General features: G+C 48.5%; 2 protein-coding genes across 3 annotated transcripts in view; one reads left to right on the top strand and one right to left on the bottom strand.

Moving 5' to 3' along the window:
• Positions 1–3,533: 3,533 nt before the first annotated feature.
• CARD6 (caspase recruitment domain family member 6) overlaps positions 3,534–24,855 on the bottom strand; it is a 52,573-nt gene continuing 31,251 nt past the window's right edge. For both annotated transcript variants that reach the window (XM_081132867.1, XM_081132866.1), the window contains exons 4-6: positions 12,215–12,387; positions 9,982–10,512; positions 3,534–7,247 (exon numbers count right to left, since the gene is read on the bottom strand). In XM_081132867.1, coding sequence (XP_080988993.1) covers positions 4,978–7,247; positions 9,982–10,512; positions 12,215–12,387 — 2,974 coding nt within the window. In that variant the 3' untranslated portion in view covers positions 3,534–4,977. The remainder of the gene's footprint in view (positions 7,248–9,981; positions 10,513–12,214; positions 12,388–24,855) is intronic.
• On the top strand, positions 15,769–18,198 carry RPL37 (ribosomal protein L37). The gene is made up of 4 exons (XM_081132876.1): positions 15,769–15,861; positions 16,498–16,633; positions 16,863–16,947; positions 18,080–18,198. The coding sequence occupies exons 1-4, from the start codon at positions 15,859–15,861 to the stop codon at positions 18,147–18,149; spliced, it is 294 nt and encodes a 97-aa protein (XP_080989002.1). The 5' UTR covers positions 15,769–15,858; the 3' UTR covers positions 18,150–18,198.

The following is a 24,855-nucleotide window of genomic DNA, read 5'->3' as shown; positions in this document are numbered from 1 at the left end:
TTATGTGCCCATGTTCCCACGTGTACGCTCTTTCCTAGTGAGTAGATGACTACGGTGCCCTGGTCACACGTATTTAAATGCACATGAAGATGCGGGAAGTTACCCAGGCTCATGAAGAGATTAGTTTCCCTCACCTCCTGCCCCTCCAGCTTCTATTAGTGGGGGCTGCTTCCTGGGAGAAGACGTGGCTCCCCGGAAAGAGCGTGAGACAGGCCTCGTCTGGAATCCAGGCTTTACCACTTACGTCGGTGTTACTCTTAAAGAGTCAGAAGAGGGTAAGGGGGGGCATGGTAAGGGAAGGAGACTTGACTTTGGGTGGGGACCACACAATACGATATACAGGTGACGTGTTACAGAATTGCACACCTGAAACCTATTTGATTGTATTCACCAATGCCATCCCCAAAAAGTCAATAAAAATCAAAATTTTAAAAATAATTTTACAAGCCCGTTTACTCTCTATGACTCAAGAGTGCCATCTAGTGATCGTGCAGGCGCTTGAGGAACACAGAGGCGTCACGTCCAGTTAGAAGGCGGGTCTGTCTCGCAATTCAGCTGCGTGATTGCTCCCGTGAACAGAGGTCACCTCCTGTGTTTGAACAGTTCTGAAAGTCTGCTTCTCGCTCTGAGGTTTCCCCATTTGAGTCTTTTCTTTTTTTTTAAATTTTATTTTTGTTTAAAATATTAGATGTCCCTTTTTCTCCCCAATGACCTGTTCCACACTGTCCCTTCCCCTTCCCCAGTCCCTCTCCCCACCATTGTCCTGTCCTTGGGTTCTGCCTATGTGCATATAAATCCTTTGGTTACTCTCTCCCCCTCCACCCACCCGCCCTCCTCCATCCCTCTGACATTCGTCAGTCTCATCTATGTTTCCATGTCATTGAATCTATTCTGTTCATCAGTTTATTAAGTTCTTTAGATTCCACATATAAGCGAGATCATGTGATGTTTGTCTTTCGCTGCCTGGCTTATTTCACTCAGCATAATATTCTCCAGGTCGAAGAGGAAGACAAACAACCCAATTAAGAAATGGGCAAAGGACTTGAATAGGCACTTCTCCAAAGAGGACATACGGATGGCCAAGAGACACGTGAGAAAATGCTCAACGTCGCTAATCATCAGAGATGCAAATTAAAACCACAATGAGGAATCACTTCACACCTGTCAGAATGGCTCCATCAGCAAGTCAACAAACGGCATGTGCTGGCGAGGGTGTGGGGAAAGGGGAACCTGGTGCACTGCTGGTGGGAATGCAGACTGGGGCAGCCACTATGGAAAACAGTAGGGAGGTCCTCAAAAAATTAGAAATGGAGCTGCCTTTTGACCCAGTGGTTCCACTCCTAGGAATGTATCCTAAGAATCCTGAAACATTCATCAGAAAGGATATATGCACCCCGATGTTCATAGCAGCACAGTTTACAATAGCAAAGATCTGGAAACAGCCCAAGTGCCCCTCAGGAGATGAGTGGATAAAAAGCTGTGGGACATTCACACCATGGATACTACGCAGCTGTAAAGAAGAAGGATCTCGTACCCTTTGGGACAGCGTGGATGGACCCATTTGAGTCTTGATGAGAGAAGCCGCCGATCTCTGTCAACTCTACACGAAGTGTTAAGTGCTCTGCCAAGTTCTTCCCGACGTTTTCACAAGTGAGGTGCCCTCTTCATTTGACTTGAGGCCACATGTTTTGAAATATTTTTTTGGCAATAAAAGCACTTATCAACATAATTGGCTTCACTTTTTGTCAATCAAAGTTATAATAATGCAACTGTCAATTGGACGTTCTCATTGCTGTGAGCTGTGCTGGTTGATGTAATTTCAATGTAGAGAAAAGGGTCTTGGTGCTTCGATAAGCCTGCACATTCTCATTTTAGATCATGTAAATATACATTAGTAAAGTAACCCTAGGTCCCCCAATGACTATCTTCACAGGCCCATAATAATCTAATGCCACATAGCTGGTAATTATTAATCAGGTTCATTCTGGACCAAGTGTTTGCAAGTTGATTTTATTGTTCTCAGGGAGTCTAGCACCAAAGCTGTGTATCGTTAGAAGGATACCTTTAGATAAACTATTTTGCTAAAATTTTTCTTTGGCTCACATTCACGTGTGCATATTTTTTGAAAATCTCATTTATCAATCATTGTGGAGGGGATAGAGGGCTATATGGGCTCAAGATGCTGCAGAGTGAATGCTATGTATCTCGAATTTCATCAATCCTATAAAAAAGGTTTCTTATTTTTTAAGTATAAAAACAAAATTTATGTTCTCTCATTTGGAGGAACGCCTCCGTGCTCGTCAGGTGCCAGCGTGGTCGCTAGATGGCACCCTTGAGTCATGGAAAGTAAACAGGCCTCGTCAATCAGCCCGAAAGGCTTAGTAGGAAGGATGCTGGGCTTAGCTGTAGTTCATCTTGCGTCACTGCCCCCGATGACATCCTGTCTCACTGGTGGTGGTGTGAATCTTTCTTCACCGTTTTCTACTTAATATTAATAACTGGGATGCTAGGGTTAGGTAGGGGCCACAATGGGGAAAGTTGATGAGTGTAACTTAGAGTAAAAGAATCCAAGAATCCTTACACCGAAGAGTTGTGCAAAACTGTCTCATGGTCACTTTTCCCCTCAGACCTCCAGCATCTACTGCCCCACACTCATTCTTAACCAACGAGTCCCCTATTTCACTGGTAAAACGGCACCCATTGTGAGAGGACTTCCACACTCTCATGGTGCATCTACCCCCTCTCAGCTCCTGTGCCCCAACACCCAGGGGACCTCTGCGCACTCCTGAGGCCAACGCCCCCATCTGTTGACTGGCTGCTGCCCAGTCCATTCGCAGTTGTCATCTGAGGAGCCAGCCTTCATCACCCTGAAAAACTCTGCTTAGAAACAGCCCTGCACTTGGTCACATCGCATTCTCCACTCCCTTCCCAATCGGGCTTTGCATGACAGACCAATTACATGCCCCTACTCCAGCAGCGATATTGAAATGTTTCCCCAGGCCTGGCTGGCGTGGCTCAGTGGTTGAGCGCCGACCCATGAACCAGGAGATCGAGGATCGATTCCCGGTCAGGGCACACGCCCGGGTTGTGGGCTCGATCCCCAGCAAGGGGCGTGCAGGAGGCAGCCGATCAATGACTCTCGGCATTGATGTTTCTCTCTCTCTCCCTCTCCCTTCCTCTCTCTGAAATCAATAAAGATATATTTAAAAAGAAAGTATTACAGATGTCCCCCTTCTCCCACCACTGGCCCCCTCCACCCCACTCTGGCCCCTTCTCCAGGCCTTCCCTAAACTATTGTCTGTCTATGGGCTTCGCATGTAAGTTCATTGATGAATCGCTTTCTTGCTCAGTCTTTTATAAGTGGTCCCTTTATGAAACTCCTCAAATTGTCCGATTTGAACATACCATGTACATACTGTCAAGACCCAGGCAGATACTGACTCTGTTGGCGACAACCCAGCAAGTGCCACCCTCCAGGAGCTAATCTTGAAGGATTCGGAGGAAGGTTTTAAAAGCATCACACTACTGCTCGCTGCGAAAGCTTAAATAACAAAAGTGTCATTTTCAGTTGACAGGCACCACTTGTACACCAAAGATTCTGTAATGAACTAATTAGCATGCTCTTTCTCCCGCCAGATAAAAATTCACATGCGTAGGCCTCTTTGTCTTTCTCTGCCCTTACTAAACCTTTAGAGGGACTGAGCACCCTCTAAATACTCAAGGCTGACTGTTTAATATATGCACGGACACATGAAGGAGACCTACTGAAGTCTGAGAATGTTCTCAGAGATTAATTACTCCTTTCCAAAGATCATTTCTCATCTACTTGTCAATATGATTTTTTCGTGACTCCTTGAAGGCATTTTTTATTTACTCAGAAAAGATAACTTTGAAACTATTTTAGTACTTTAAAAGTTACAAATTCAAAAACCAGGGCTCCTAATTCAATTTATAATCTTATTTTATCTCTATCTAATAAATTTTAACATTTACCTTTAAAAGTGACCTTTTATTAATATTTGGTATCATTCACAAGCTTAATTAGAACTTCACATAGATATTTAAAATTAATATAGTCCTTTTATTTAATGCTTTGAACTAGCAGAACTTAGCAAAATGTTTGGGACAAAAGTAAATCCAATAAATTAAAATTGTAAATTCTGTGAATTTTAAGTTCTCTTAAATATTTCAATGCTTCTAACAAACTTTGTAAACAGATCTTAATCTTCTCATCTTAAAAAATAACAACTCTAACATTAAAAACTTAAATTACACATTTTGCACTGAAATCATGAGACTAACATAGGAGATCCTCCAAGAATACGCCAAATTATCTTACTTATTACAAACATTTAAAATATGAAACATACACAGATCACTCTTAAAGTTAATGAAAAATAATTAATTTTACTGGTCGAGAGTTCATTATTTCTATATGTAAGGGTCAAATGAGAGAGTTTTACCATCCAAGCAAATTAAGGCTGTAATCACAAGCAAACTGATTTATCCCAAACAGGGTTTGTCTGCTTAGTGGCTGATATTAAACCAAAAACTTTGACCAAGACACCTCTGGAGCAGCCAACATCTAAGGCAATTTTATTTGCAACACTGAGGCAACCTGAGCCCTAGTTTATGATCTCTTTGCAAATGGAGATTCCAAGCCCATTCTTCCCCAAGTGGGGCTGCCTCACAGCCCCCATTCCCCGGATTCAGGTTTTATATTACCTACAACTCAAGGTAGGATTCAATTAATTTATTTACTGCTCGATTCTGTTCTAAATTCTTTTCGTATTTTTCCTCTTTGTTAGGGACACAATTCTCACAGATCGTTTAATGATATGCAATTAGGCGGTGCATATCTCCTTTTCTGATGATAGGAATCTCTTCCCATCACTGCCACCCTTCTTCAGGTTACTACTGTGTGATCAGAATGGCCTGAGTAACGGACACAGTTCACAGGTCTCTGGAGTCAGCACTTTAACGCTTCCCGCCTCTCTTGGGCCCTGCTCTTGGGTAGGAGGCCTTAGCCTGTGAAGAACTGGCTGGTGATGACTTGGGTTGAGTAGGTCTGGGCTGAGAAGGCGTAGATCGGGAGGACGGGGGTCTGCATGGCTGGGCCTGAGTGGGTTTGGATGGAGGGCATTTAGCTTGGGAGGGCTGCGGCTGAGTGGGTTTTGTTTGAGTGGGCTTGGGTTGAGAGGACACAGGTTGGGGGGGCTTGGCCTGGGGATGCTTGCCTTGCGATGGCTTGGGCTGACTGAATGGAGAGCTGGGTGTAAACTTGCTGTTGGACATGGGATGGGGGCCCATTTGGCCAGCTGGATTTAAAGGCCCACCTTGCGTCTTCAGCTTGAATCCCTGCGGAAAGGCGGGTCTTAGGGGTCTTTGGATGACTCCTGCTGGCTGAAAGGCTCGATAGTGAGGATTCATAGCCCGGGATGCTGTTCTCCCAACTTTTCCAGTTGCTTCAGATGGCTGTGTTCCCCGGCCGTGGCCTGGCCTAGGCTGTGGCTTCCCAGCTGGTCCTGCTGGCTGTGAATGGAGGTGACCTACCTGGGAGGCCATGGCAGACCTATCACAAGCTCTCATTGTCTGTGGTCTGCCAGGCCAGGCCTGTACGTGCCGCCAAATGGGTCTTGGTGGTCTCACAAACAGTCCACCCATGTGATGTCCCCGAGCAGGTCCCGAAAATTTCATAAACCTTTCACCTAAACAAAACCTCTGGGGCTGGAAGTACTGGGCCCCAAAACTTCTACCTCGATGATGGGCCCTTGAATTCTGGAAGGGTGGAAGACGGAACCACTTCTGCTGTGGCCGAGGGTGGAAGCCCGCAGCCCAAGGGGCTTTCAGAGGAACGCGGTTAAAGTGGCCTCCCATCCCGATTGGGAAGGGACAGGGGTGGTACAGAGGAGGCAGGGATACTGGGGCGAGGTGGAAATCCTGAAGTGCCCGGCTGAGCTCGTCTCCAGCTCCAGGCTCTTTCGCAGGCACCTCAGCGGGCCTTTCGGACGAGCTCTCTGGCTGGCTGCGTCCTTGTTGACCTTCATCTTCAACTCTTCCAGCCACGTTTTCACCAGGGACAACTTGAATTCCTTGAACGGCCTCAGTGTCTTGGTCTACCTGGATCCCCAGCTCCCTTGCCAGGGAGGCCATGTCCTCCACAGACACATGTCTGAGCGACAAGGACATCACCTCCTGCAGGGCAGCTCGGAGGCTCTTCATGTTCCTCCCTTGCTCCCCAGCTCTCTCCTCCTCCCAAAACAGTAGCTGTGACGGCTTCAACTTCAGAATCCTCTGGAACATCTGAGCTTCTTCACTCTCCTTGGCCTGGGGACTGAGGACAAAGTAGCATCTTTCGATGGCAGCTTCTCCTAAAAACATGAGCAGGTCCCATTCCCTTTCACCCAGGCAGTCGGTAAAGAAGAACACAGCGGAGGAAACTTCCACCAAGAAACCAAATTGTGTCCAAAAACTTTCCAGATCCCCACGGAGGTTGGCCACGGCAACTGGCTCTCGGAAAAGATGAGGGTTTTCCTCTGGACCCTGGCCACTGGGAAAGCTCCAGGCGATTTCCACCAGGCCGTCGGAGATCCGCCGGGGGGGCGCCAGGGCAGGCAGGTCCTGGTGGAGGAAGGTCCTGTGCGGCTTCGGTTGGGCCGGGCTCAGCAGTGCGTTGAGGATCCTGGACTTGGAGAAGCTGCAGTCTCCCAGACGCACGAAGGAGATGACAGGCATCTTCCAGAGAGTCAGGGGCCTTTGGGCGCCCCCCGCCGGCCCCCCAGAAGGCGGCGCCGGCTGCCCCTTCACAATGCCTTGCATGGCCCCCAGCAGCAAAATGCTCTTGTTGTTCTCGGCATCTGGCAGGAGCAGAGGGAGGGCAAACCGGCACCGATGCAGGCCTGCCATGACCGTGCGCTGCAAAGCGCCGTCGGAGCACAGCAGAGAGGCGCAGAGCACGTCCAGGGGGTTCACGGTTTGTGCGCCCCTCATTTCCAGACTCTCTGCTCCGGTTCGCAGGTCCCCCTGGCTACCCTCACACAGAGCCCCGGGCCCAAGGCTTGAGTCTCTGGCTGCCACGTCCAGGGCTTGAACTTTCATCAGGAAATTCCAGGCCAAGTCTGCCGGAGTCTCGGGCGTCCACTTACAGCCCCGGTCTAAGGAGAACTGCTCAACAAAATCGGGCAGGAGCTTCCTGCTCCTATCCAAGTTCAAACAGGACAGGACATCCTTAAACACCTTTTTTCTTTCTGTAGGAAAGAAGATACCCCATGAATGTCACTTCCAAATTCGAAGTCCCTCACCGACTTCTAAAATTAAGTAATTGCCATTTTCATTGTAAAAAGATGAAACGACACAAATAAAGTGAAAGTGCCCTTCCACCATCTGCCAGTTCTACTCTCCTTCTAAGAGACACCCACATGGGCCGGCTGGTGTGGCTCAGCGGTTGAGCATCCACCCATGAACCAAGAGGTCCCTGGCTCAATTCCCGGTCAGGGCATATGCCCGGGCTTCGGGCTCGATCCCCAGTGGGGGGCGTGCAGGAGGCAGCTGATCGATGGTTCTCTCACATCGATGTTTCTCTCTCTCTCTCTCTCTCCCTTCCTCTCTCTAAAATTCAATTTAAAAAATATTTTAAAAAGAGACGTCCACATGTTTGCTTCCCACCGTTTTCCTATGGAAGTCCATAGCATGCACAGATATATAGAAATGCATAGTTCAGTTTAGTGGATGCCAGTTTATTTTTCCATATATGATGTTATACTAAACAAATGATTCTTCAACCTCTTTTCACTTAATGGTATTCTTTACTAATTCTTCCCAGTCAGTATATATAGAGATCTACTTCATTCATTTTAGCTAATCCATCATATTTCGGGGTTTGGGATTTTTTTGGCTAATGTTTATATGCAGCAATTTAAAACCTTGTTAATACCTCATTATACACATGATGAGGCATTCTCTAGGTTGATACTGATTTCTCTCGTAAGTGTACCTCTTGCTAAAGTTTGGAGAAATGGAAGATTTCGTTGCGATTTAGGTTTTCTCAGAATTTATATGTTGCACCTAATTTTTCTGGTCTCCTACTTCCTAATGTATCTTCTAGCTACTTCTTGGTAATATAGATATAGTACTTAGTAGAGAAAGAAGGGCTGAAAGGATTTTTTGCTCCTGGTGGATGGTAAATAAGCATAAGCTTCTTGGATCCCCTACAAAAAAAAAAAAAAACTGTAGAAGAAACAATAGAACAGAGAGAAAAGTATGGATTTTAAGAGTTAATAAAAGTAAGTATAAGAAATCCTTGGGTTGTCTGAAAGTTGCCAAAGATTTCCAGCAAACCACCAAAGCTAGAAACAGGTTTTCTTTGCAGTCTTTAGACACCTTGATTTCCTGTGGACACCTTGATTTCAGACTTCTAGCCTCCAAACTGTTGAGACAATACATTTCTGTTGTTATTGTTTAAGCTCCCCAATTCGTGGTACTTTCTTAAGGCAGCCCTGGCAGATGAACACTAGGTGTGATGAAGAGGAAATAACTTTCTCCGCCCCGGACTGGACTATGAATCCCCCGGGGTTTGGACTGAATGGGAGATGGTAGTCATCTTTCCCTTCTCTACTCAGAACTTGGTGATGTTTATTTTCCTAGACAAGAGCTCCCCAAATAAAGCATCCGTCTTATTTTGAGTTTTCAAAAAGCTGTGGTACATTTACACAATGGAATACGACTCAGCCGTAAAAAAAGAAGAGAATTTTACTTTTTGCGACAGCGTGGATGGACCTGGAGAGTATTATGTTAAGTGAAACAAGCCAGTCAGGGAAAGACAAGTACCGTATGACTTCACTTATAGGTGGAATCTAATGAACAAAATAAACTAGCAAATAAAACAGAAACAGAATTATAGGTAGAGAACAGACTGACAGCTGTCAAAGGGGATGGGGTCAGGGGGCAGCGTGAAAAAGGTGAAGAGCTTCAGCAGAACAAAAACAAAAACAAAACAAAAAGCCTCATAGACGCAGACAACAGCTTGGCGATTAGCAGAGGGAAGGGGGTGGGGAGGGAGGAGAGGGTGAAGGAGGGATAAATGGTGATGGAAGGAGACTCGCCTTGGGGTGGGGAACACACAATACGATATACAGATGGTGTGTTGTAGAACTGTACCCCTGAAACCTATATTATTAACCAGTGTCACCCCAATACATTCAATGAAATAAAATAGATACATAATTTTTTTGTTAAAAAGAAAAAATATCTTAATTGAAGATACTAATATAGTTTCCTTCATCAAGATGGCACTATATGGACTGGATCAAGCCAAGTAACCGTATTTGGGGATTTTACCCACTCACCACAAACTCCTCTCCTGTCCTCACTTCAATAGTTAGGCCCCTCGTCACCATAGCCCATTGGTCACCAAGGCACTAAAATGACTCAGGAGACTGAATCGAAGGACTAGAAGGTAACACCCTGAGGTTAGCGGCCAGCACCACCTTCTGTGTGTCATGGAGGTGACCGCAGACACCTCGGGCTGCAGTCCAGGTTTACTTTTGCTTGTACTGGGCAGCGTTTCCTAGGCCCTGGGTCTTCCTCCCTGTCAACACCCACCTGGGGGAAGGACCAGGTCAGAGAGGGGCCAGGAATTCCTGAGAGGCTGCTTCTCGGCTGGCACCTGGTGCCCTCCCTCGCCTGGGACCTGGTGCCCTCCCTCGCCTGGCACCTGGTGCCCTCCCTCGCCCTCTCCCCCATTACTCAGCCTGGAAATGTGGTGTTGTTTGGGGTCGTTGCAGGTGAGGCTCCTGCATCACCCCCATACCTCCCATAGCTCCCATACTTCCCATACCTCCCCTACTTCTCCTACCCCCCACCTCACCTACCCCCTACCCCCTACCCCCCCACCTCTCTACCCCCTACCCCCCTATCCCCCTTACCTCCCCCACTCCCCTACCTCCCCTACCCCCCCACCTCCCCTACCCCCCTACCCCCTACCTTCCATTCTCTCCTCCTCTTCCTCCAGGGCCAGGCCGGCTTCCGAGTCGCTGCAGGCCTGCCCATCGTCAGTGTCAGCGGGCTCTAGCTCGGTGGCCTCTGAGGGCACAGCCAGCTCCTGGCCGTCCCAGCCCAGGGGCTCTGGGCCGCCCCCACCCTCCTCTGCCCCGACACCCTCGGAGTACAGCAGCCAGTCTAGATACTCCTCGCTCCCCAAGTATAAAGAAGCGTCGGGCTCGTATCTCTGCTGGTCCAGCACATAAGCCATGGTTTCTGGGACCGCGCCCTCCGGGCTCTCGGCCGCGGGGAGCTCGTCCTCATCTCCCCCGGACGGCCAGGCCGCTTCCCCGTCGCTCCTTTTCTTGTCCGTGACCCTCCCGGAGGGCTCCAGGCCCAGCCGTTCTTCCTCTTCGAAGGACACCGTGCTCTCAGAATCCTCAGGCTGCTGCTCTGCCGGCGAAGATCGAGCTTCTGGATCCTTGCTTACCCCCGACGGTGGAGCAGGTTCTATATTCTCATGTTTTAGAAATTCTGAAAAGAACAAGAAAGTTATGGGGGTTTTCATTTTGTTTTCCAAATTAACAAAAAGAAATGTTATGTGTACTTGTGGTTTCTGAGACCTCAAAGTATTCCCTCTTCCTTGTTTCACTGGAGGTTAGGAACACACGCCTGTCCCCAGCTCCAGCACAAACGGAGCAAGTCACCTGTCAGAACTTTCTTGGCCTGCTGGAAAAAAATCAGAGCACACTCCTGCCTTGCTGAGAATTCCCAGTCAGGGCACACTCCTGCCTTGCTCAGAATTCCCAGTCTTCCACAGCAAACGCAAATGTTAAATGGGCGAAGCAAAAGTGGAATCTAATGAACAGTGCTAACTTGTGGATTGACTGTGGCCCAAAACCAGCTCAGAATTCCTAGGGCTGTTGCTAATGAGGTCTGATCCTAATGCTTTCTTTTTTTTTTTTTAATGTCTTTATTGATTTCAGAGAGAGGAAGGGAGAGGGGGAGGAGAGAGAGGGAGAGGGAGAGGGAGAGGAACACTGAGGATGAGGCCTGGCCAGTTATGCTCAGTGGTTAGAGCGTCGGCCTGTAGACCAAAGGGTCCCGGGTTCGATTCCAGCCGAGGGCACGTACCTTGGTTGCAGGCTGGATTCCTGGCCCCAGTCGGTGCTCATGCAGGAGGCAACCAATGGATGTGTCTCTCTCACATCGATGTTTCTCTCTCTCTCCCCCGCCTTCTACTCTCTCTGAAAAGCAATGGAAAAAATATCCTCGGGTGAGGATTTAAAAAAAAAAAATCAATGATGAGTCATTGATCCCCTGCCTCCCACATGCCCCCTACCGGGGATCAAGCCTGCAACCCAGGCATGTGCCCTGACCGGGAATCTGACTGCGATCTCCTTGACCCTAGGTGGATGCTGGACTGCTGAGCCACACCGCCGGGGCATGATCCTAATAATTTCTAATCAGGATGCAAATAGCTCTAATTTGGAATAGTAAATCCTATAAATAACACCGATTTCTTTAAGCATTGGGGTCTTGTCCCGCACTCAGGAACATTAACACTAACCGTTTAACCCGAGACTCCGCCTCTGTAACTTCTGGAGATCTTCAACAGTCCTTAGACTCGCGCCAGGGGAGCTACCCTGGGCCCTGGCGGTCACCTACGAGCTGCTCAACAATCCATTTGGGAAGAATGGCTCCCTCGTTGGCCACTAATGATCTCTGAGCGTTGAGAAATGAGCATTGCATTGCTTCAGAAAACTAGGGTTTGACTCCTAGGGGAAAAGGAAGTCACTGATCTACCACATCTGGGGACTAATTGCCTGTATTTTCCAAAAGGCTATCTACTAAGTGAAAGATGTGGCTTGTGGCGTGGGCATTGTTTATATTCGTGCATTCACTTACTTGACAAAGAAATCCCCGATGTGTCATCATGAACAGTGGCCTCTCTCCAACTGTGAGTGTTTCGGGGTGTCTGTCATAATAATGAGCAGTCTATACGGGCCCTAAATCAACTGCAAATTTTGAATGTTGTATAAACAAAAAAATTACCAGTCCCCTGAACCGATAAGCTACACTGCTCCCTGCTTTTAAATCCGGCCACTTCCTCGTTACCACATTTCACTGGAAACTTATCTCTGGGAGAAAGACAAATGAAAATAGGTGATTGTTCCCTTTCCTCAGGAGATATGCCTTGTCCCTTTCACCCCCAAAAAGTGTCGCTTCAACTCACCGTGCCTGGAGCCCCAAACGGTCGCCGCCTCTGGAAAAGTACTAAACAAACATTTGAGGAAATGCTGACAACTGTCTTCTCCCTTTTTCTGAATCAAAATCAACAGCTTCCGACTCTTCTTCAGCGGGTCAGCAATACCCTCCAGAGTCTCGTACTCGGCCTCGGAAACCAGCCTGCGGGAGGTTAAGGAGTCCAGGATCGAATCGAGATCTTGCTGGAGGATTTCCAGCAGCTGCTTTCGTTCCCTTTCTATCATCTCGGAGGCAACACTCCCGGTGGCCATGGTTCTTGTTTTCTCCAGGCCAGGAGCTGGATTACACAACCAGTGCAGGCGGGCCCTCCGGTGGCTGCCACCTGCGGGAGGTCAGCCCCGACGGGCGGCAGAGGAGGAGCCAGGGCTCCTGCAGCCTGGAAACAGCCGAGAGGGCAGGCGATCTGCACACAGGGAAGTGCAAGCAAAGGGAAAGGGGGAGCAAAGGCAGAGCCCCGAAGCGGCTGGCCAGGAGGCTAAAGATTTAGTTGTCCCTGCCCAAAAGGGAGAAACTAAAATCAAGGCGGGCCTGGCCGGCCGGGCTCAGAAGCTGGGCATCCACCTAGGATCCAGGAGATCCGGTTCCATGCCCGGTCAGGCCACATGCCCGGGCTGCGGGCTCGATCCCTGCTTGGGGCCTGCAGGAGGCAGCTGATTCTCATCATTGATGTTTCTATCTCTCTCTCTCCGAAATCAATAAAGATGTAATTTTAAAAAATTAAAAAAATAAAAATGACAAGGGTCCAGCTTCAGATGAAGCAGGAGAGCCAGAAGCCCAGTCTGGCTAATATCATACACCGTCTTATCAGTGGGCTCTGTCTCCCTTCTTGTACAATCCATAGGAATGTTTTTGTCAGCTATTTCGTAAATGTAAGTTTTTTAGTAGCCCAAGAAACATTTTTAAGAAGGAGGGAATTCCACTTCATCCCCCCCCCCCTTTTTTTCAGTAGAAATGCTTTTTTTAAAAGAGGTGAAATCATTTGCTGGTTGTTTATTTTTTGGCACAACCAGAAAATAGCAGGATATTGAATATGGGAGGCTTTGGTTTTCTTGGATGTCAGCTTAACAATCCATAGATGAGGGTAGTGTTATGTCCCATAACACAACGCTTACTAGGTGGCAATTTGGAGTCAGTCATGCATTTAACATGTCTTGAACATTTTAAATTACTTCCATTCCCATGTTTTTGGTAGAGTTGTTTCCTAAAGAAAACCACTCCTTGGTCTTGGCTCTTCCTGTCAGAATTGTGTCCACCCTGTAACATCTTCGGCGTGGCAGTCCAGTTTTCCTAGTAACTTTGTCAATGTGCTGTGAAAGACTGAAAATTAGATTATGTCGTGCATATGATATAAAATGTGAATTAGTGGGACTTTGATGTAATAGTGTGTCAACATTTAAAGATCTTGGTACTTGATACTCTATTAAGGAAAATTTGCCAAATTTTAAGCTGGAAAGTTACTGGAATAAGCTCAGAAAAGAATCACAACTATATTACAGGTTTTGGGTATGTATGCTAAAAATTGTGTACAAACTGAATCATCTATGTACTTATCCTCAGAACAAGCAATAAAATCTCAATTAAGAAAAAACGTTTTTAAAAAAGGGAAAGAGGAATTCTATTTGGCAAAGATTAAATATGTCAACACTGCCTGGTGTTGGAGAGGGCTGATGATAGGAACAAGCCCGGGCAGTGGGAGGATCCAGCCCTGCGCCCTCCCAGACACTGGCTCCAAGTGGATTCTATTCTGCGATTCCGATCATCTGACTCAGTCTCATTACAAACAGGCACCAGGGTCAACGCCTCTGAGGAGCCTCTCTCCAACTTGATTGGACTAGATACTCCCTGCTCCGAGCTCTATCCGTGTGATAATAACAATGTGAACTGATTAACTCTTTTTGGAGAGAAATCTGGCAATATGCAGCAGTAAATAAATGTTGATAGAAAAAAAATCAAAAATTCATACCCTTCAATCCAGCAATTTCACTTCTAGGAAATTATCTTAAGGAAATCATCAGACAAATGCCCAAAGATGTATGCACAAGAATCTGTATTACAAAATTGTTTATGACAGAAAATTGAAAGTAACCAAAATTTCCATAAATTGCAGGTTTGTGGAATTCTTGATATATCAGCAAGGAAACATCAAACAGTGGTTAAAAACGATTGAGTAAATCTGTACATAATGACAAGCAGCGATACCCACGATGTACTGTTACAAAAAACAAGTTATAGACCCCATTTTTGTTTAAAAATGAATGTGTCTAGCGCACGTATATAACGTGTACCTAGCTATACATTATACTTGACAGAAGGCAGCTATGGAAGAGGCGCCCCATTGGAACACTGGTATCTCTGGGGCTGAGGCTACAGAGGGAGTCGAACTTCCTTTTTTAAAAAATTATTATGCAATATATTACCTTTTCCTGTTTTTATTAGCAGAGTTTATTTTGATTTTTAACTATGTAGCTGGTCGTCATTCAGTGGTGCAGTTCAGAAGAACCCGAAAAGAATCCCTAGCACCGACCACCGGCACTGGACGGACGAACCGCAGCGTCCCCCGGGCGGGGGAGGGGCGGCCTGGGGAGCCGCCTCCGGGTCTGACCTTGAACCCCCGACGGGGCGGCCGGGTGGTGGTCGTGCCCCACGCACACAACTTCTCAGCAAAAGGTTCCTCCTGTTCCAACTCCCGCGCCTAGAAAGGGCCCGGTGCGTGTCAGGCCCTCAGCCGCCGGCGACCTGCCCATGAGCCGGATCCTCGGGCTCCCCGCGCGCGGCCATTGGTCGGTCGGCGACCGTTTCACACACGACAGGTGGGTCCCCGGGGCGCTGCCGACAGCACCTTCCAGGGTCACCCGGGGCCGTCTCCCCCCACGACTTTGAAACGTTCGTTTCCGCGAAGGCTGCGCTCCGCCGGGCAGGAGGTTCCATCGGATCCACGTCGGTCGAGGCGCGGGAGCCCCCAAGGGAGACACTTCAGGCGGCGCTTCCCGGGCGCCACGCCGGGCGCGGCAAACGACGCTTCGGGTCCCCGCGCCACTCCTGGCGCAACGGAATTCGGAATAAAAGACCTGCCTCTAGACGGCTACGGCTGGAAAGGCCACATCCGCCGGGCTGTTCAGGCCCCGAGCCTCGCCCCCGGGGCCGCGGCGACCTCCCGGCGAGCAGCCGCCTGGCCGAGCCTCGGGACCCCGCCTTCCCCGCGGCGGGACCCCCCGCCCGGCACGACGCCCCGCACGCGGCGGCGCGGGGTCCGCGCGGGGCGCCCGGGAGGACCCGCCTCCCGCCCCAGCTTCCCATCAGCTCGGGACTGGAATCCACGACGAGGCCGCAACTGGGACCCGCCCACGCGCGAAGGCCCAGGGGCTGTTCCAGCTGCAGAAGCTGGAGGCGGAGCTGCCGCCCCGGAGCCAGCCCTGGCCCCGCCCACCTGCCGGGAGCTGAGGCTCCTATTGGCCCCGCCGGGCTCCCGACCCCAGCTGCTGCGCCGAGACGGAGGCTTGAGAACGGTGCACCGCGCCCGCCGGAAGTACTCCCTTGAGCGGAAGCTGCTCAGCGCGATATAGCGGAAGTGTCTTCCCTCGCACCCTCTTTGGTCCCGGCCGCAGGAGCAAGATGGTGAGTTGTTTGCAAGGGCTGTTCGAATCGCCTTCCATCCTCCTCCCCTGCGCCGCGTTCCTTGCTCTCCGTGGGGGTGTCCGCAAGGTTCCCGATAAGGGGAGCTGATGGGCAGGAAAGGGACACGCTGTGGCGCTCAAGAGCCGGAAGAATGGCTCCTAACTGTGCGCGGGGTGCCGAGCCTGCCGTCGTGGACCTGGAGCCGCTTTGGCTCCCTGGCTGCGGTCTGAGCTTTGGGTCCCTCGCCGCCCTGCCCTCGGGTGAGAGCTAAAGGGAGCAGCAGCTCGGTGTGGAGTCTTTGGCTCTGTAAGCAAAAGGATGAGTTGGTAGCGGTGCCGGGCAGGCGCGCCTCGGTGTTTGGGCGAGAGTAGGTAGGAAAACCACATTATTTGGCCTTTCGCCTTTTCTCTGCTCGGTTGTAGCGGATTCCAGAACCGCAACTCTTGCGGGAAACGTTAGGTAACCGTGAAATGCCGGTTAGTGGCTCCCGATGGAGCCTCGAAGAGAAGTTAGGAACTTGTCCCGCAGCTCCAGCCCTTAGGACTCTCTCGAGAGTCTCAGCTCCTCTGTAGCTGCTTTGCCCGACATGACTAGTAATGGCTGGCTTTCGGAACCGTTTGCCCCCTTAATGCACAGACGAAAGGGACGTCGTCGTTCGGCAAGCGGCGCAACAAGACGCACACGCTGTGCCGCCGCTGCGGCTCGAAGGCCTACCACCTGCAGAAGTCCACCTGCGGCAAGTGCGGCTACCCCGCCAAGCGCAAGAGGAAGTGTGAGTTCGCCGCGGCCGGCCGCGTGCGGGGGCGGGGATGCGTCTGGAGCTTCCCCGCAATAGCCCTGTTGGCGGCGCTCCGGAGTGGGGCTGGCTTGGGGGGGTTATTTTGTGTCTCCTCTGAAGCTGATGCAGAACCCAAGGGAGGCGCTGAACTGCACTGACCAGCGGCGCCTACAGGGTGTCCTGGGGGAACCGTGCAGAACCTCACCCGGGTTTTGTGTTTTAGATAACTGGAGTGCCAAGGCTAAGCGACGGAACACCACCGGGACTGGTCGCATGAGGCACCTAAAGATTGTGTACCGCAGATTCAGGTACAGCTTCCATGTTTCCGTTATTGGCTCTATGAGCTTGGATAAGAGTCAAATTAGAATACTGTCCTGATTAGTGGGGATGGGGTGTAAGAAGGTATTTTCACCAGTATAACCGTCAGATCCATTAAATCTACGTGTTGTTAATCTTTCAGGAAACTGGTATGAGTTATAAATGGCTAGGGCTTGGTTTGAGCTAGATTCCCAAGACCAACACTTGCCAAGACAGTGGTATGAATGAGGACTGGAATCAGGCCTCAGATTTTTGTGGCTTTGGGCAAGTCTACTGTAGAAAACTGCCGTAGTTGCTATTGGGTTTTTATAGAGAGAGAAATCTTACGGTCTTACTACTTACAGTTTGTTAGAAATGCAGAGATTTCAGCTCCAACCTAGACTTATAAACTGTGTTTCAATGGTAGGTTTTAAAGCATTGACCCATCTAAGGTCTCAAGTGAGGTGATTCTTTGTTGTGAGCAGCTGTCCTGTGCAGTGTAGGATACTTAGCAGAATCCCTGGCTTCTACCCACTTAACTCCACATTTTCTAATTTTGAAAGATCACGAAGCAGGGGCTTTATTAACATAGCACCCTTTGATGTGTCTGTTCGTGTACTGAGGTGGCTTTTGTTTTGCACTTCAGACCATTATACAGTGGTGTGGACTTGTGTTGAGTGGCCTGCTGGTGTGGTGTAGGGGTTAAGAGCATGAATGGAGCCAGACTTGAACCTTTCTGTGCCTCGATTCACCAGCCTTTTAAGGTGGATGGCAGTATACTTGCCACTTTCCTTAGAGTAGGTGTGAATAATAAATGAGTTAGAATGCACAGCATTGTCAAGCAGTTTAGAAAGTACCTGCATTTAACACACACATTGTCTTTCCTTGGTTCAGGGAAAGTAATATCTTTGCCTCATAGTCTAGGGACCCATAGCTATGATGCCTAAAATAGATACTGTGAAGCAGAAGGAAGGAAATAAACTTGCAGCTTATCCATGATGTTGTAAAAATAAATGTCTGAACATATGAATTCAATACTGATTTCAGCATTTAACTGAGATAAGCTTATTAAAAATCTTTTTTAGCAAACAATGCATATGTGGCATTGCTGACGTAACGGTTCTTGTCTTTAACTTGGTGCAGGCATGGATTCCGCGAAGGAACAACACCTAAACCCAAGAGGGCAGCTGTTGCCGCATCCAGTTCATCTTAAGGATTTCGATGATTAGTTGGGACAATAAATGTCATGGTTTTAAAAAATATCTGGTGTGCTAAGGTATTTTTAATAGGCTTGTAGTATCAGTGAACTATATTTGGGAATGGGACAACTTGCTGTCGAATTCACTTGCTAAGTGGTGGTTGGGAACACTAACTTCTGAACTGGTTGTGACGTTGCTTACGGACAAGAAACCAGCGGAATTCCAGGATTCTTTCAAGCAGACAACACTGGGAAATGACAGAGTAAGGGGTAGAGGAGCACAGTTTGTGTGGCTTATGGATATTTAAAATGTTAGTGAATGAAAGCATAAATTCCTTTTAGTAACATGCATCTAATATAGTGTAATGACTGGGGAGTGGTTGTCAACCTAAACAGTAGGGCTTGGAGTACCAGTGAGGACATGAAGGATGGGGGGGGGGGGTATAGGGTCAAATGAATTCTACCTGAACTCATCCAAGTATCCAGAATGCTTGCTTGGTGCCCAACATGTAGGCTGTGTTTGAGGTTTGAGTGAAACACTAAAGCAACCTGTTGGGTGTGTAAAAGTCTTTAGGGCCCCATGCAAATGCAGGAGATTGCGTAGGAAGGAAAGGAAAGCCAAGTATAAACTCATTGCAGACTAAAGAATGATAAATTGCTCCCTGGTAGAATTTTTTTAACCCTCAACTGGGTGATGAAGGATTTTTCTGTGTTAAAGTGCTCTGGAATTTTTTGCCATGGTTTTGGGTGGCTTATCGCCAGAGAGTTGAAATGAGACAAGGCCAGCTTTGTTGGATTGCTGAGTCAGGACAGGATTACATGGCACAAGTGTTGTGACAGTCACCATGAAATAGCAAAGTGGCTGAGCTGCTAACTTGTAGCTTCTCGTATTTAGGATAACATCCTCAACCTGGCCTGCAGAGGGTTTCTGTGGTCTTCACTGCCTCACCACTCTTACCTTTACTCCACTCTAGAATGCTCCCCAAGATATTAGTTCATTCCTGCCCTCATCCTGCTTTTTTCTCAGCTCCTAACTCACCCTTCAGGTCTCAGCTTCTAGTCACTTGTACAGAAGCCCTGCTGATCTTAGTCTACATTGGGCTTCCTTCCAATGTATGAAACTATTTTGGCTCAATAGAACTGAAGTCTGACTTGCTCTTAAGATCTTTCTGAAATCCAGTATTACTAATGGCTGGTTCCTAAATGATGGAGGGGCCCATTAAGATAGGTAATACTTAGTATGGAGTAAATGTTAGGCTTTAAGGCAAGTGGGCACTGACCTGAAGACCTATGGAGTTGCTGACTCCTGGGTCAGGAAAAGAAGTGGCTACAAGGGGTCAGGTGAGAGGTGGGCAGTGATGCATTAATGCCTGTGTATTGAGTATAAGGTAAACTTAGTTGTTTGCCAGTGTCTGTGGCCCTTGGCATAAAGAGTTTGTGGGAATTTAGTGCAATGGTAATTATCCTCATTGATCATAGATGGCTCACAGGCTGAATGAAGCTGCACTGATCACAGTTTAAGTTGAAGACCCAGGGAGAAGCAATGGGAAAGGAATGGGGCTGGGTTGGCACATTTGAAATGAAGTGCAAACAGGTGCGTTCAGTTGCTCATTTAATCAGTTTGCAAAAATGTGTGTAGTGGGTCTGATGTCCTGAGGATCAGAATTGAGGTTTGGACAGTGGATCCCTCATCTGACAAAAGATGCCTGAGGCAAGAAAAGCCCCATTCTGATAGTGTTAGACTGAACATAGCTCTGTAAATAGCAAATGTAAAAAGTATTTGCTTTGCCCTCCAAAGTGTCTAAAATGGTTTGAACTCTTAACGTGGAGAAAATCAGTAAGTCCTTTAAGGGGAAGATCTTTCAAAAAAAAAAAAAAACAGCACCTGATAAAATGGTATAGGAGAAAGGTCTCGCTTCAGTTTGGGGCAGGTGATAGAGGTGACTGAGGAGGAAGCAAATTCTATACCAGGTGACAAATAGTATTTCAGAAACAACCACCTCGGGCGAATGGAGGGGTTGGCTGTGCATGGCTCAGCCACCTCAGAGTGGAGAAGGTGAAGTCAGAGCAAAAACTAATTATGGTCCCTGTGTCACGGGAGCAGCCCTCAGAAGAAGGCGGCTTCCCAAGGGAGGAGAGTCAGGAGGCAGGAAGCCAGGGAGAAGTGCTGTCCAATTGGGGATGGCTCTGGAGAGAGCTCTGGGAACAATCCCTCTGAGGTGGCAGCATGACAGGGCTGTTAGAGTTGCAAGGGATTCTTGATGGTGAAAGCAAACTCCCTTTGGAGAGGAGAAAACTAAGGCTCCGAGATTTCCTCTTAAAGGTGTAACTTTTTCTGGTAATAAAGATTCTGACAACAGGGTTATGGGAATGCACTCTTTTAATTGGGACATTGTACAATGTAAGATTAGTTTTGCAGCAAATTTGTCTTCATTAAATAGAATCCTTACTCATCCATGGCCTGGATATGGAAGCACGGTGCTAATCATACACTAAAGTATAGAGATGAAGATCGCACTCGCACGTATAACTTGAGCATCGGATTAACTTTTTATAAGGTAATAGCAAGCCATTCCCAGTTACCTTGATCAGAGCAACTCTGCCTTTTCCTGATCCCCTCCCTCCCTCCCCCCCAAAAAGTCCTATATGACAATGTATTACGGAATAAAATCCTTGACTTCATAGCCTCTCATCGCTTATCACTCTGCAAGATCATGTCCAAGCTGAGAAGCACGTACAAGGCCTTTCAGGATTTGGTCCTGTTTACCTCCTTTCTTCTGAGGAGCCCTTTGCACATCCAGCTTTCATCCAGTCACCACTCACTCTTGTCTGAAAAACTGAAAAAGCCTAGCCCACTTCCCTCTGGGATTCTTAATGTGCTCGACCCCACTTGGGGTCCCTCCCCCAAGTGCCCTTGTGCTCCAAGCTAGCCACCCTCTTTGAGTACAAAGCACCATCTCAATATATTTTTATTGATTTCAGAGAGAGAGAGAGAAACAATGATGAGTCACTGATCCACTCCCTCCTGCAGGCCCCCTATTGGGATCGGGCCCACAACCCAGGCACGTGCCCTGACCAGGAATTGGACTGTGACCTTGTGGTTCATAGGTTGAGACAACCACTGAGCCATGCTGGCAGGGCCAAAGCACCATCTCTTAATGCTCCTCTAAATATATTCAGGTTCAAGCTCTTGTGGACCTACCTCCACAGTTACAGGTTATGCCCTCCTCATAACCCCCCTTTTAGGACCACATATGTGTTTTTATTGGAGCATCTATCACATTGCTATGACGTGCTGAAGGCAGATTCTGTGTTCCTTTGTTTTTTGAGTCCTCTGAGCCTAGCAAACTGCCTAGTATCTACCTAGATGTGTTTAATAAATATTGAATATTAGTTACCATGTAACTACAGCTAAGCTAAGGGAATATCAGGCTGCACTAATAGCAGAGCACTCAGAATTTTTGGTTCTGGTTACTGTGTTTAGAGGTAGACTTTGGGGAGGTGTAATGTCCACCTGACAGTGTTGGGTGTACTAACACCGTGACATCCTTAAGGAGAAAAGGCCAAGAGGACTGGGCTCCCTAAGAACCTCTGAAGGGGTACACAGGAAGCAGCTGACTAGTACCTGCTGAGCCCCACTCTGAGACCCGAGTGTCTCTGCCAGTGTTGGGTTATCTGCCATGTCTTCATCAGCCCTGAGATGGACTGGAACTTATGTGTACTAATAAAAGCTGAAGTACTTACGTTTGGAAACAATTTACCTTTTTCCTCCCCTTAAACTAGAGCGGGTTGAAGGCTACTTCGACAACGGCACTCCTGCACACTTATATTCCAATTTAATTTACTTTGCAGAGTTGCAACTGATGGATCTGGAAACCGGGTAGAAGCCACAGTCTACTTTATCTTTGCTTCTACCCGGAAAGATGTTGGACATGTGACTATTATCTACTCGAGGTGGGGGGATCCAGAGAACTGCCATCCTAGATTAGGGGCTCCCCCAGAGCCGGGAGCATGACTCTTCATTTCCTATCTATTCAGTGTCTGGTGGTTCTCAGATCCCTGAAGAAAAGGAAGTGAAAGTCGGGAATGGATCAATGGGAGCATGAAAGGAAGAGAAAGTGGAAGGAAATGTGACAAAGTTTTTTAAAAAGGAATGAAGGAAAGAGAAAGCAAGGAAATAAAGACGACTTATTACTTTCTTAGAAACTGTTAGTTGGAATCAGTTTTTAACGGAACAAGAAAAACACCAGCTGCTTAGACTATGTAGTCTAAAATAATACCAAAGCAGAAGCAAACTGATGTTTCTGCTAAAAAAAGTTTACTTTCTTAATTGGGCCTTCATTGTTTCATGGAGAGATTGGCAGTGGGCTTGTAAAATTCAGCTTCCATTTGCTCTGTGGCTTAACTGGCACTGTACTGAGCTAAGGGACCTTGTGATTTTTCTTTTAAAGAAATAACTGAAACTTGTTGGGTTAAATTCTAGACATGATACAAATTTAAAGTAATTGAAGATACTATTTCAGGGGGTGGGGGGGATTACAGTGCTTTGTTTTCCCTAAGAGAGTCCAGAGAGCTCTGTGCTTTGTGGAGATCCAAAAAGCCTGAGGTGCGGAAGCTCACAAGGCAAACCAGGGAATGGCACGTGAAGAAACCCGAGAGCAGAAATCACGATGGTAACCACTTCTGCCCCCCGCCCCCAATATCTCAGCAATCAATGACTTCTCAACTTTTTGCCTTTCAAAATATGAGCAGTCCATAATAAGTAGGAACTGATGATCTCTCCAAGGCTAGTTGTAATGGACTCTGCTTATCAGATGTAAGTCTAAGCTCAGGGCTTGCCTTCCCCTGCAGTCCTTGCTTGAAACAACACAGCACTTAATGCACGATTTCAAACATGGGAAGCATTGAAAAATCACAACAGTTGGGTAACTTCCACTGGAAGAAAGTAACATTTTTAGTCTTTTACTTTTTTATATTATTTTCACGAAGAGTCCATCTCTTTGCCCATTGACACTGGCCCAAATGCTATGACACTGCAAAATTGAGATCATATAAGCTGGTTTTGGGGGTTTTTTGGACACTGGATTCTGCTCATGTTAGAGAAACATAGCTGACTAATAAACTCACTTTTTTTTTTTTTTTTACAAATCAAGTATATTTATTAAAAGTAAGTATACTTTCTCTACTTCCCCTATGATAGGGCGTGATCCCATTGTATAGGGAATAGTCTACGTCCTACTCTCTCCAACAAAGATAAATATTTGTCCATTCCTGTTGGCTTCCTCTCTGCGCCCTCTTTGGTCACCACACTCATGGTTGGGATTTCTGCTCAATAGTTAAGAGGCCCCCAGCCAGACTACATAATGTGACAAAGTGTGGAGTGTCTCGTTTGTACAGGTAGGATCTGTCATAAATTTACCAAGACAAGAATTACAGAAAAAGGGTTTCTGCATTCACCTGCAGCTCATGAAAAATACAGTGGGATCCACAGCACCCTCAAAACCAGCATGTTGTGACCACAATAAAAAGTGCAAAAGGGCAGATGTCCGTATTGTGAAAAAGATGCAATAAAGGTGCTTGGATTGGAAAAAGCACGCACTCACTCCTCAAGTTCACAGGAGCATCCCTTCAGCCAGTGCAAAGCAGAAAGTGGCTAAACCTTTGGTAAGATTCAAGCCCCAGGTGGCCTCAAGGACTTCCAGCCAGGAGGGCATGGCTCACACCTGCCTCAAGGGCCCTGGCGTTAGAGCCCTGGCACCTCAGCCTCCTGAACCACGAGGGAATTAAGTCCTAATGCCGCAGCTGTTTCAGATTAAAAAGTGCAAATCATTTTTATTTAAAGATGGTGAGAAAGTGTTCTCATCAAAACACTATTTTAGATGCTGGTCATTGTTACCTGCTAAAAAACAGGTTGCCGACTGACCTGATGCATGCACCCGCGAGCCTTGCTTTCAGTTCAGCGAAAGCCTACATTTTATTGGTCATCTGACAGACTAATTCCAATCCGTCGAAAGGTCTGGGCGATGCCCCAGTCCTGGACCCCAAACAGCCGCACGTCCCCGACCTGGCCCTTCCCAGGAGCTCCCCCTGGGGAGGAAGTTTCGGGAAAGCGTCCGGGAGGCGGCGAGGCTCACGTCGCTGCCCGAGCTGCCGCGGTGCCCAAGAGCAACCTACTGCTCCAAGTACAAAGACCCGGGCGCAGCGGGTACGCGCTGCTCCGTCAAAGCGGCGGGCGACAGCGCAGCGCGGCTTCTAATCCCCCGCGCGGGGAAAGTGCAAAGGCTGGACGGTGCCCCGACACGTGTCAGGTCAGGCTGCCGGGTAACGCCGCACGCGGGCGCCGCTCGAGCGGGATCGGTCACCGGGAGGGTCCCCCAGCCGGCGGCGATCGCCGGGGGGACGGCGGGGGGCAGAGGCTCGGCGGGGAGGGAGGGGTGGGCGCCCGGGAGGCGTGGCCAGAGGCCAGCGACCAGCGGCCGGCGACCAGAGACCAGCGAGTTGTCCCGCGCGCAGGAGGGCTGTGCGGGGCGGAAGGGACGCGGGACGCATGCAGGACGCGGATGCGGGAACGCGCAGGTGGGCGGTGCCGGGCGGGGGGACGCGGGGACGCGCAGGTGGGCGGTGCCGGGGCCAAGGGAGGGGCGCGGGGACGCGCAGGTGGGCGGGGCCGGGGACGCGCAGGTGGGCGGGGCAGAGGGCGGGGCGCGGGGGCGGCGCCGGC

The sequence above is a fragment of the Miniopterus schreibersii genome (assembly GCF_964146895.1).
Source record: "Miniopterus schreibersii genome assembly, chromosome: 3".
Taxonomy (NCBI): domain Eukaryota; kingdom Metazoa; phylum Chordata; class Mammalia; order Chiroptera; family Miniopteridae; genus Miniopterus; species Miniopterus schreibersii.
Note: the sequence above shows the minus strand (reverse complement) of the source record. Positions and strands in the feature narration are given on the sequence as shown.

Excerpts from the sequence above, each read along its gene's own strand:
- RPL37 (XM_081132876.1), top strand. Across the intron at positions 16,634-16,862 it reads CGCCAAGCGCAAGAGGAAGT|ATAACTGGAGTGCCAAGGCT; the intron begins GTGAGTTCGCCG and ends TTTGTGTTTTAG. Across the intron at positions 16,948-18,079 it reads ATTGTGTACCGCAGATTCAG|GCATGGATTCCGCGAAGGAA; the intron begins GTACAGCTTCCA and ends AACTTGGTGCAG.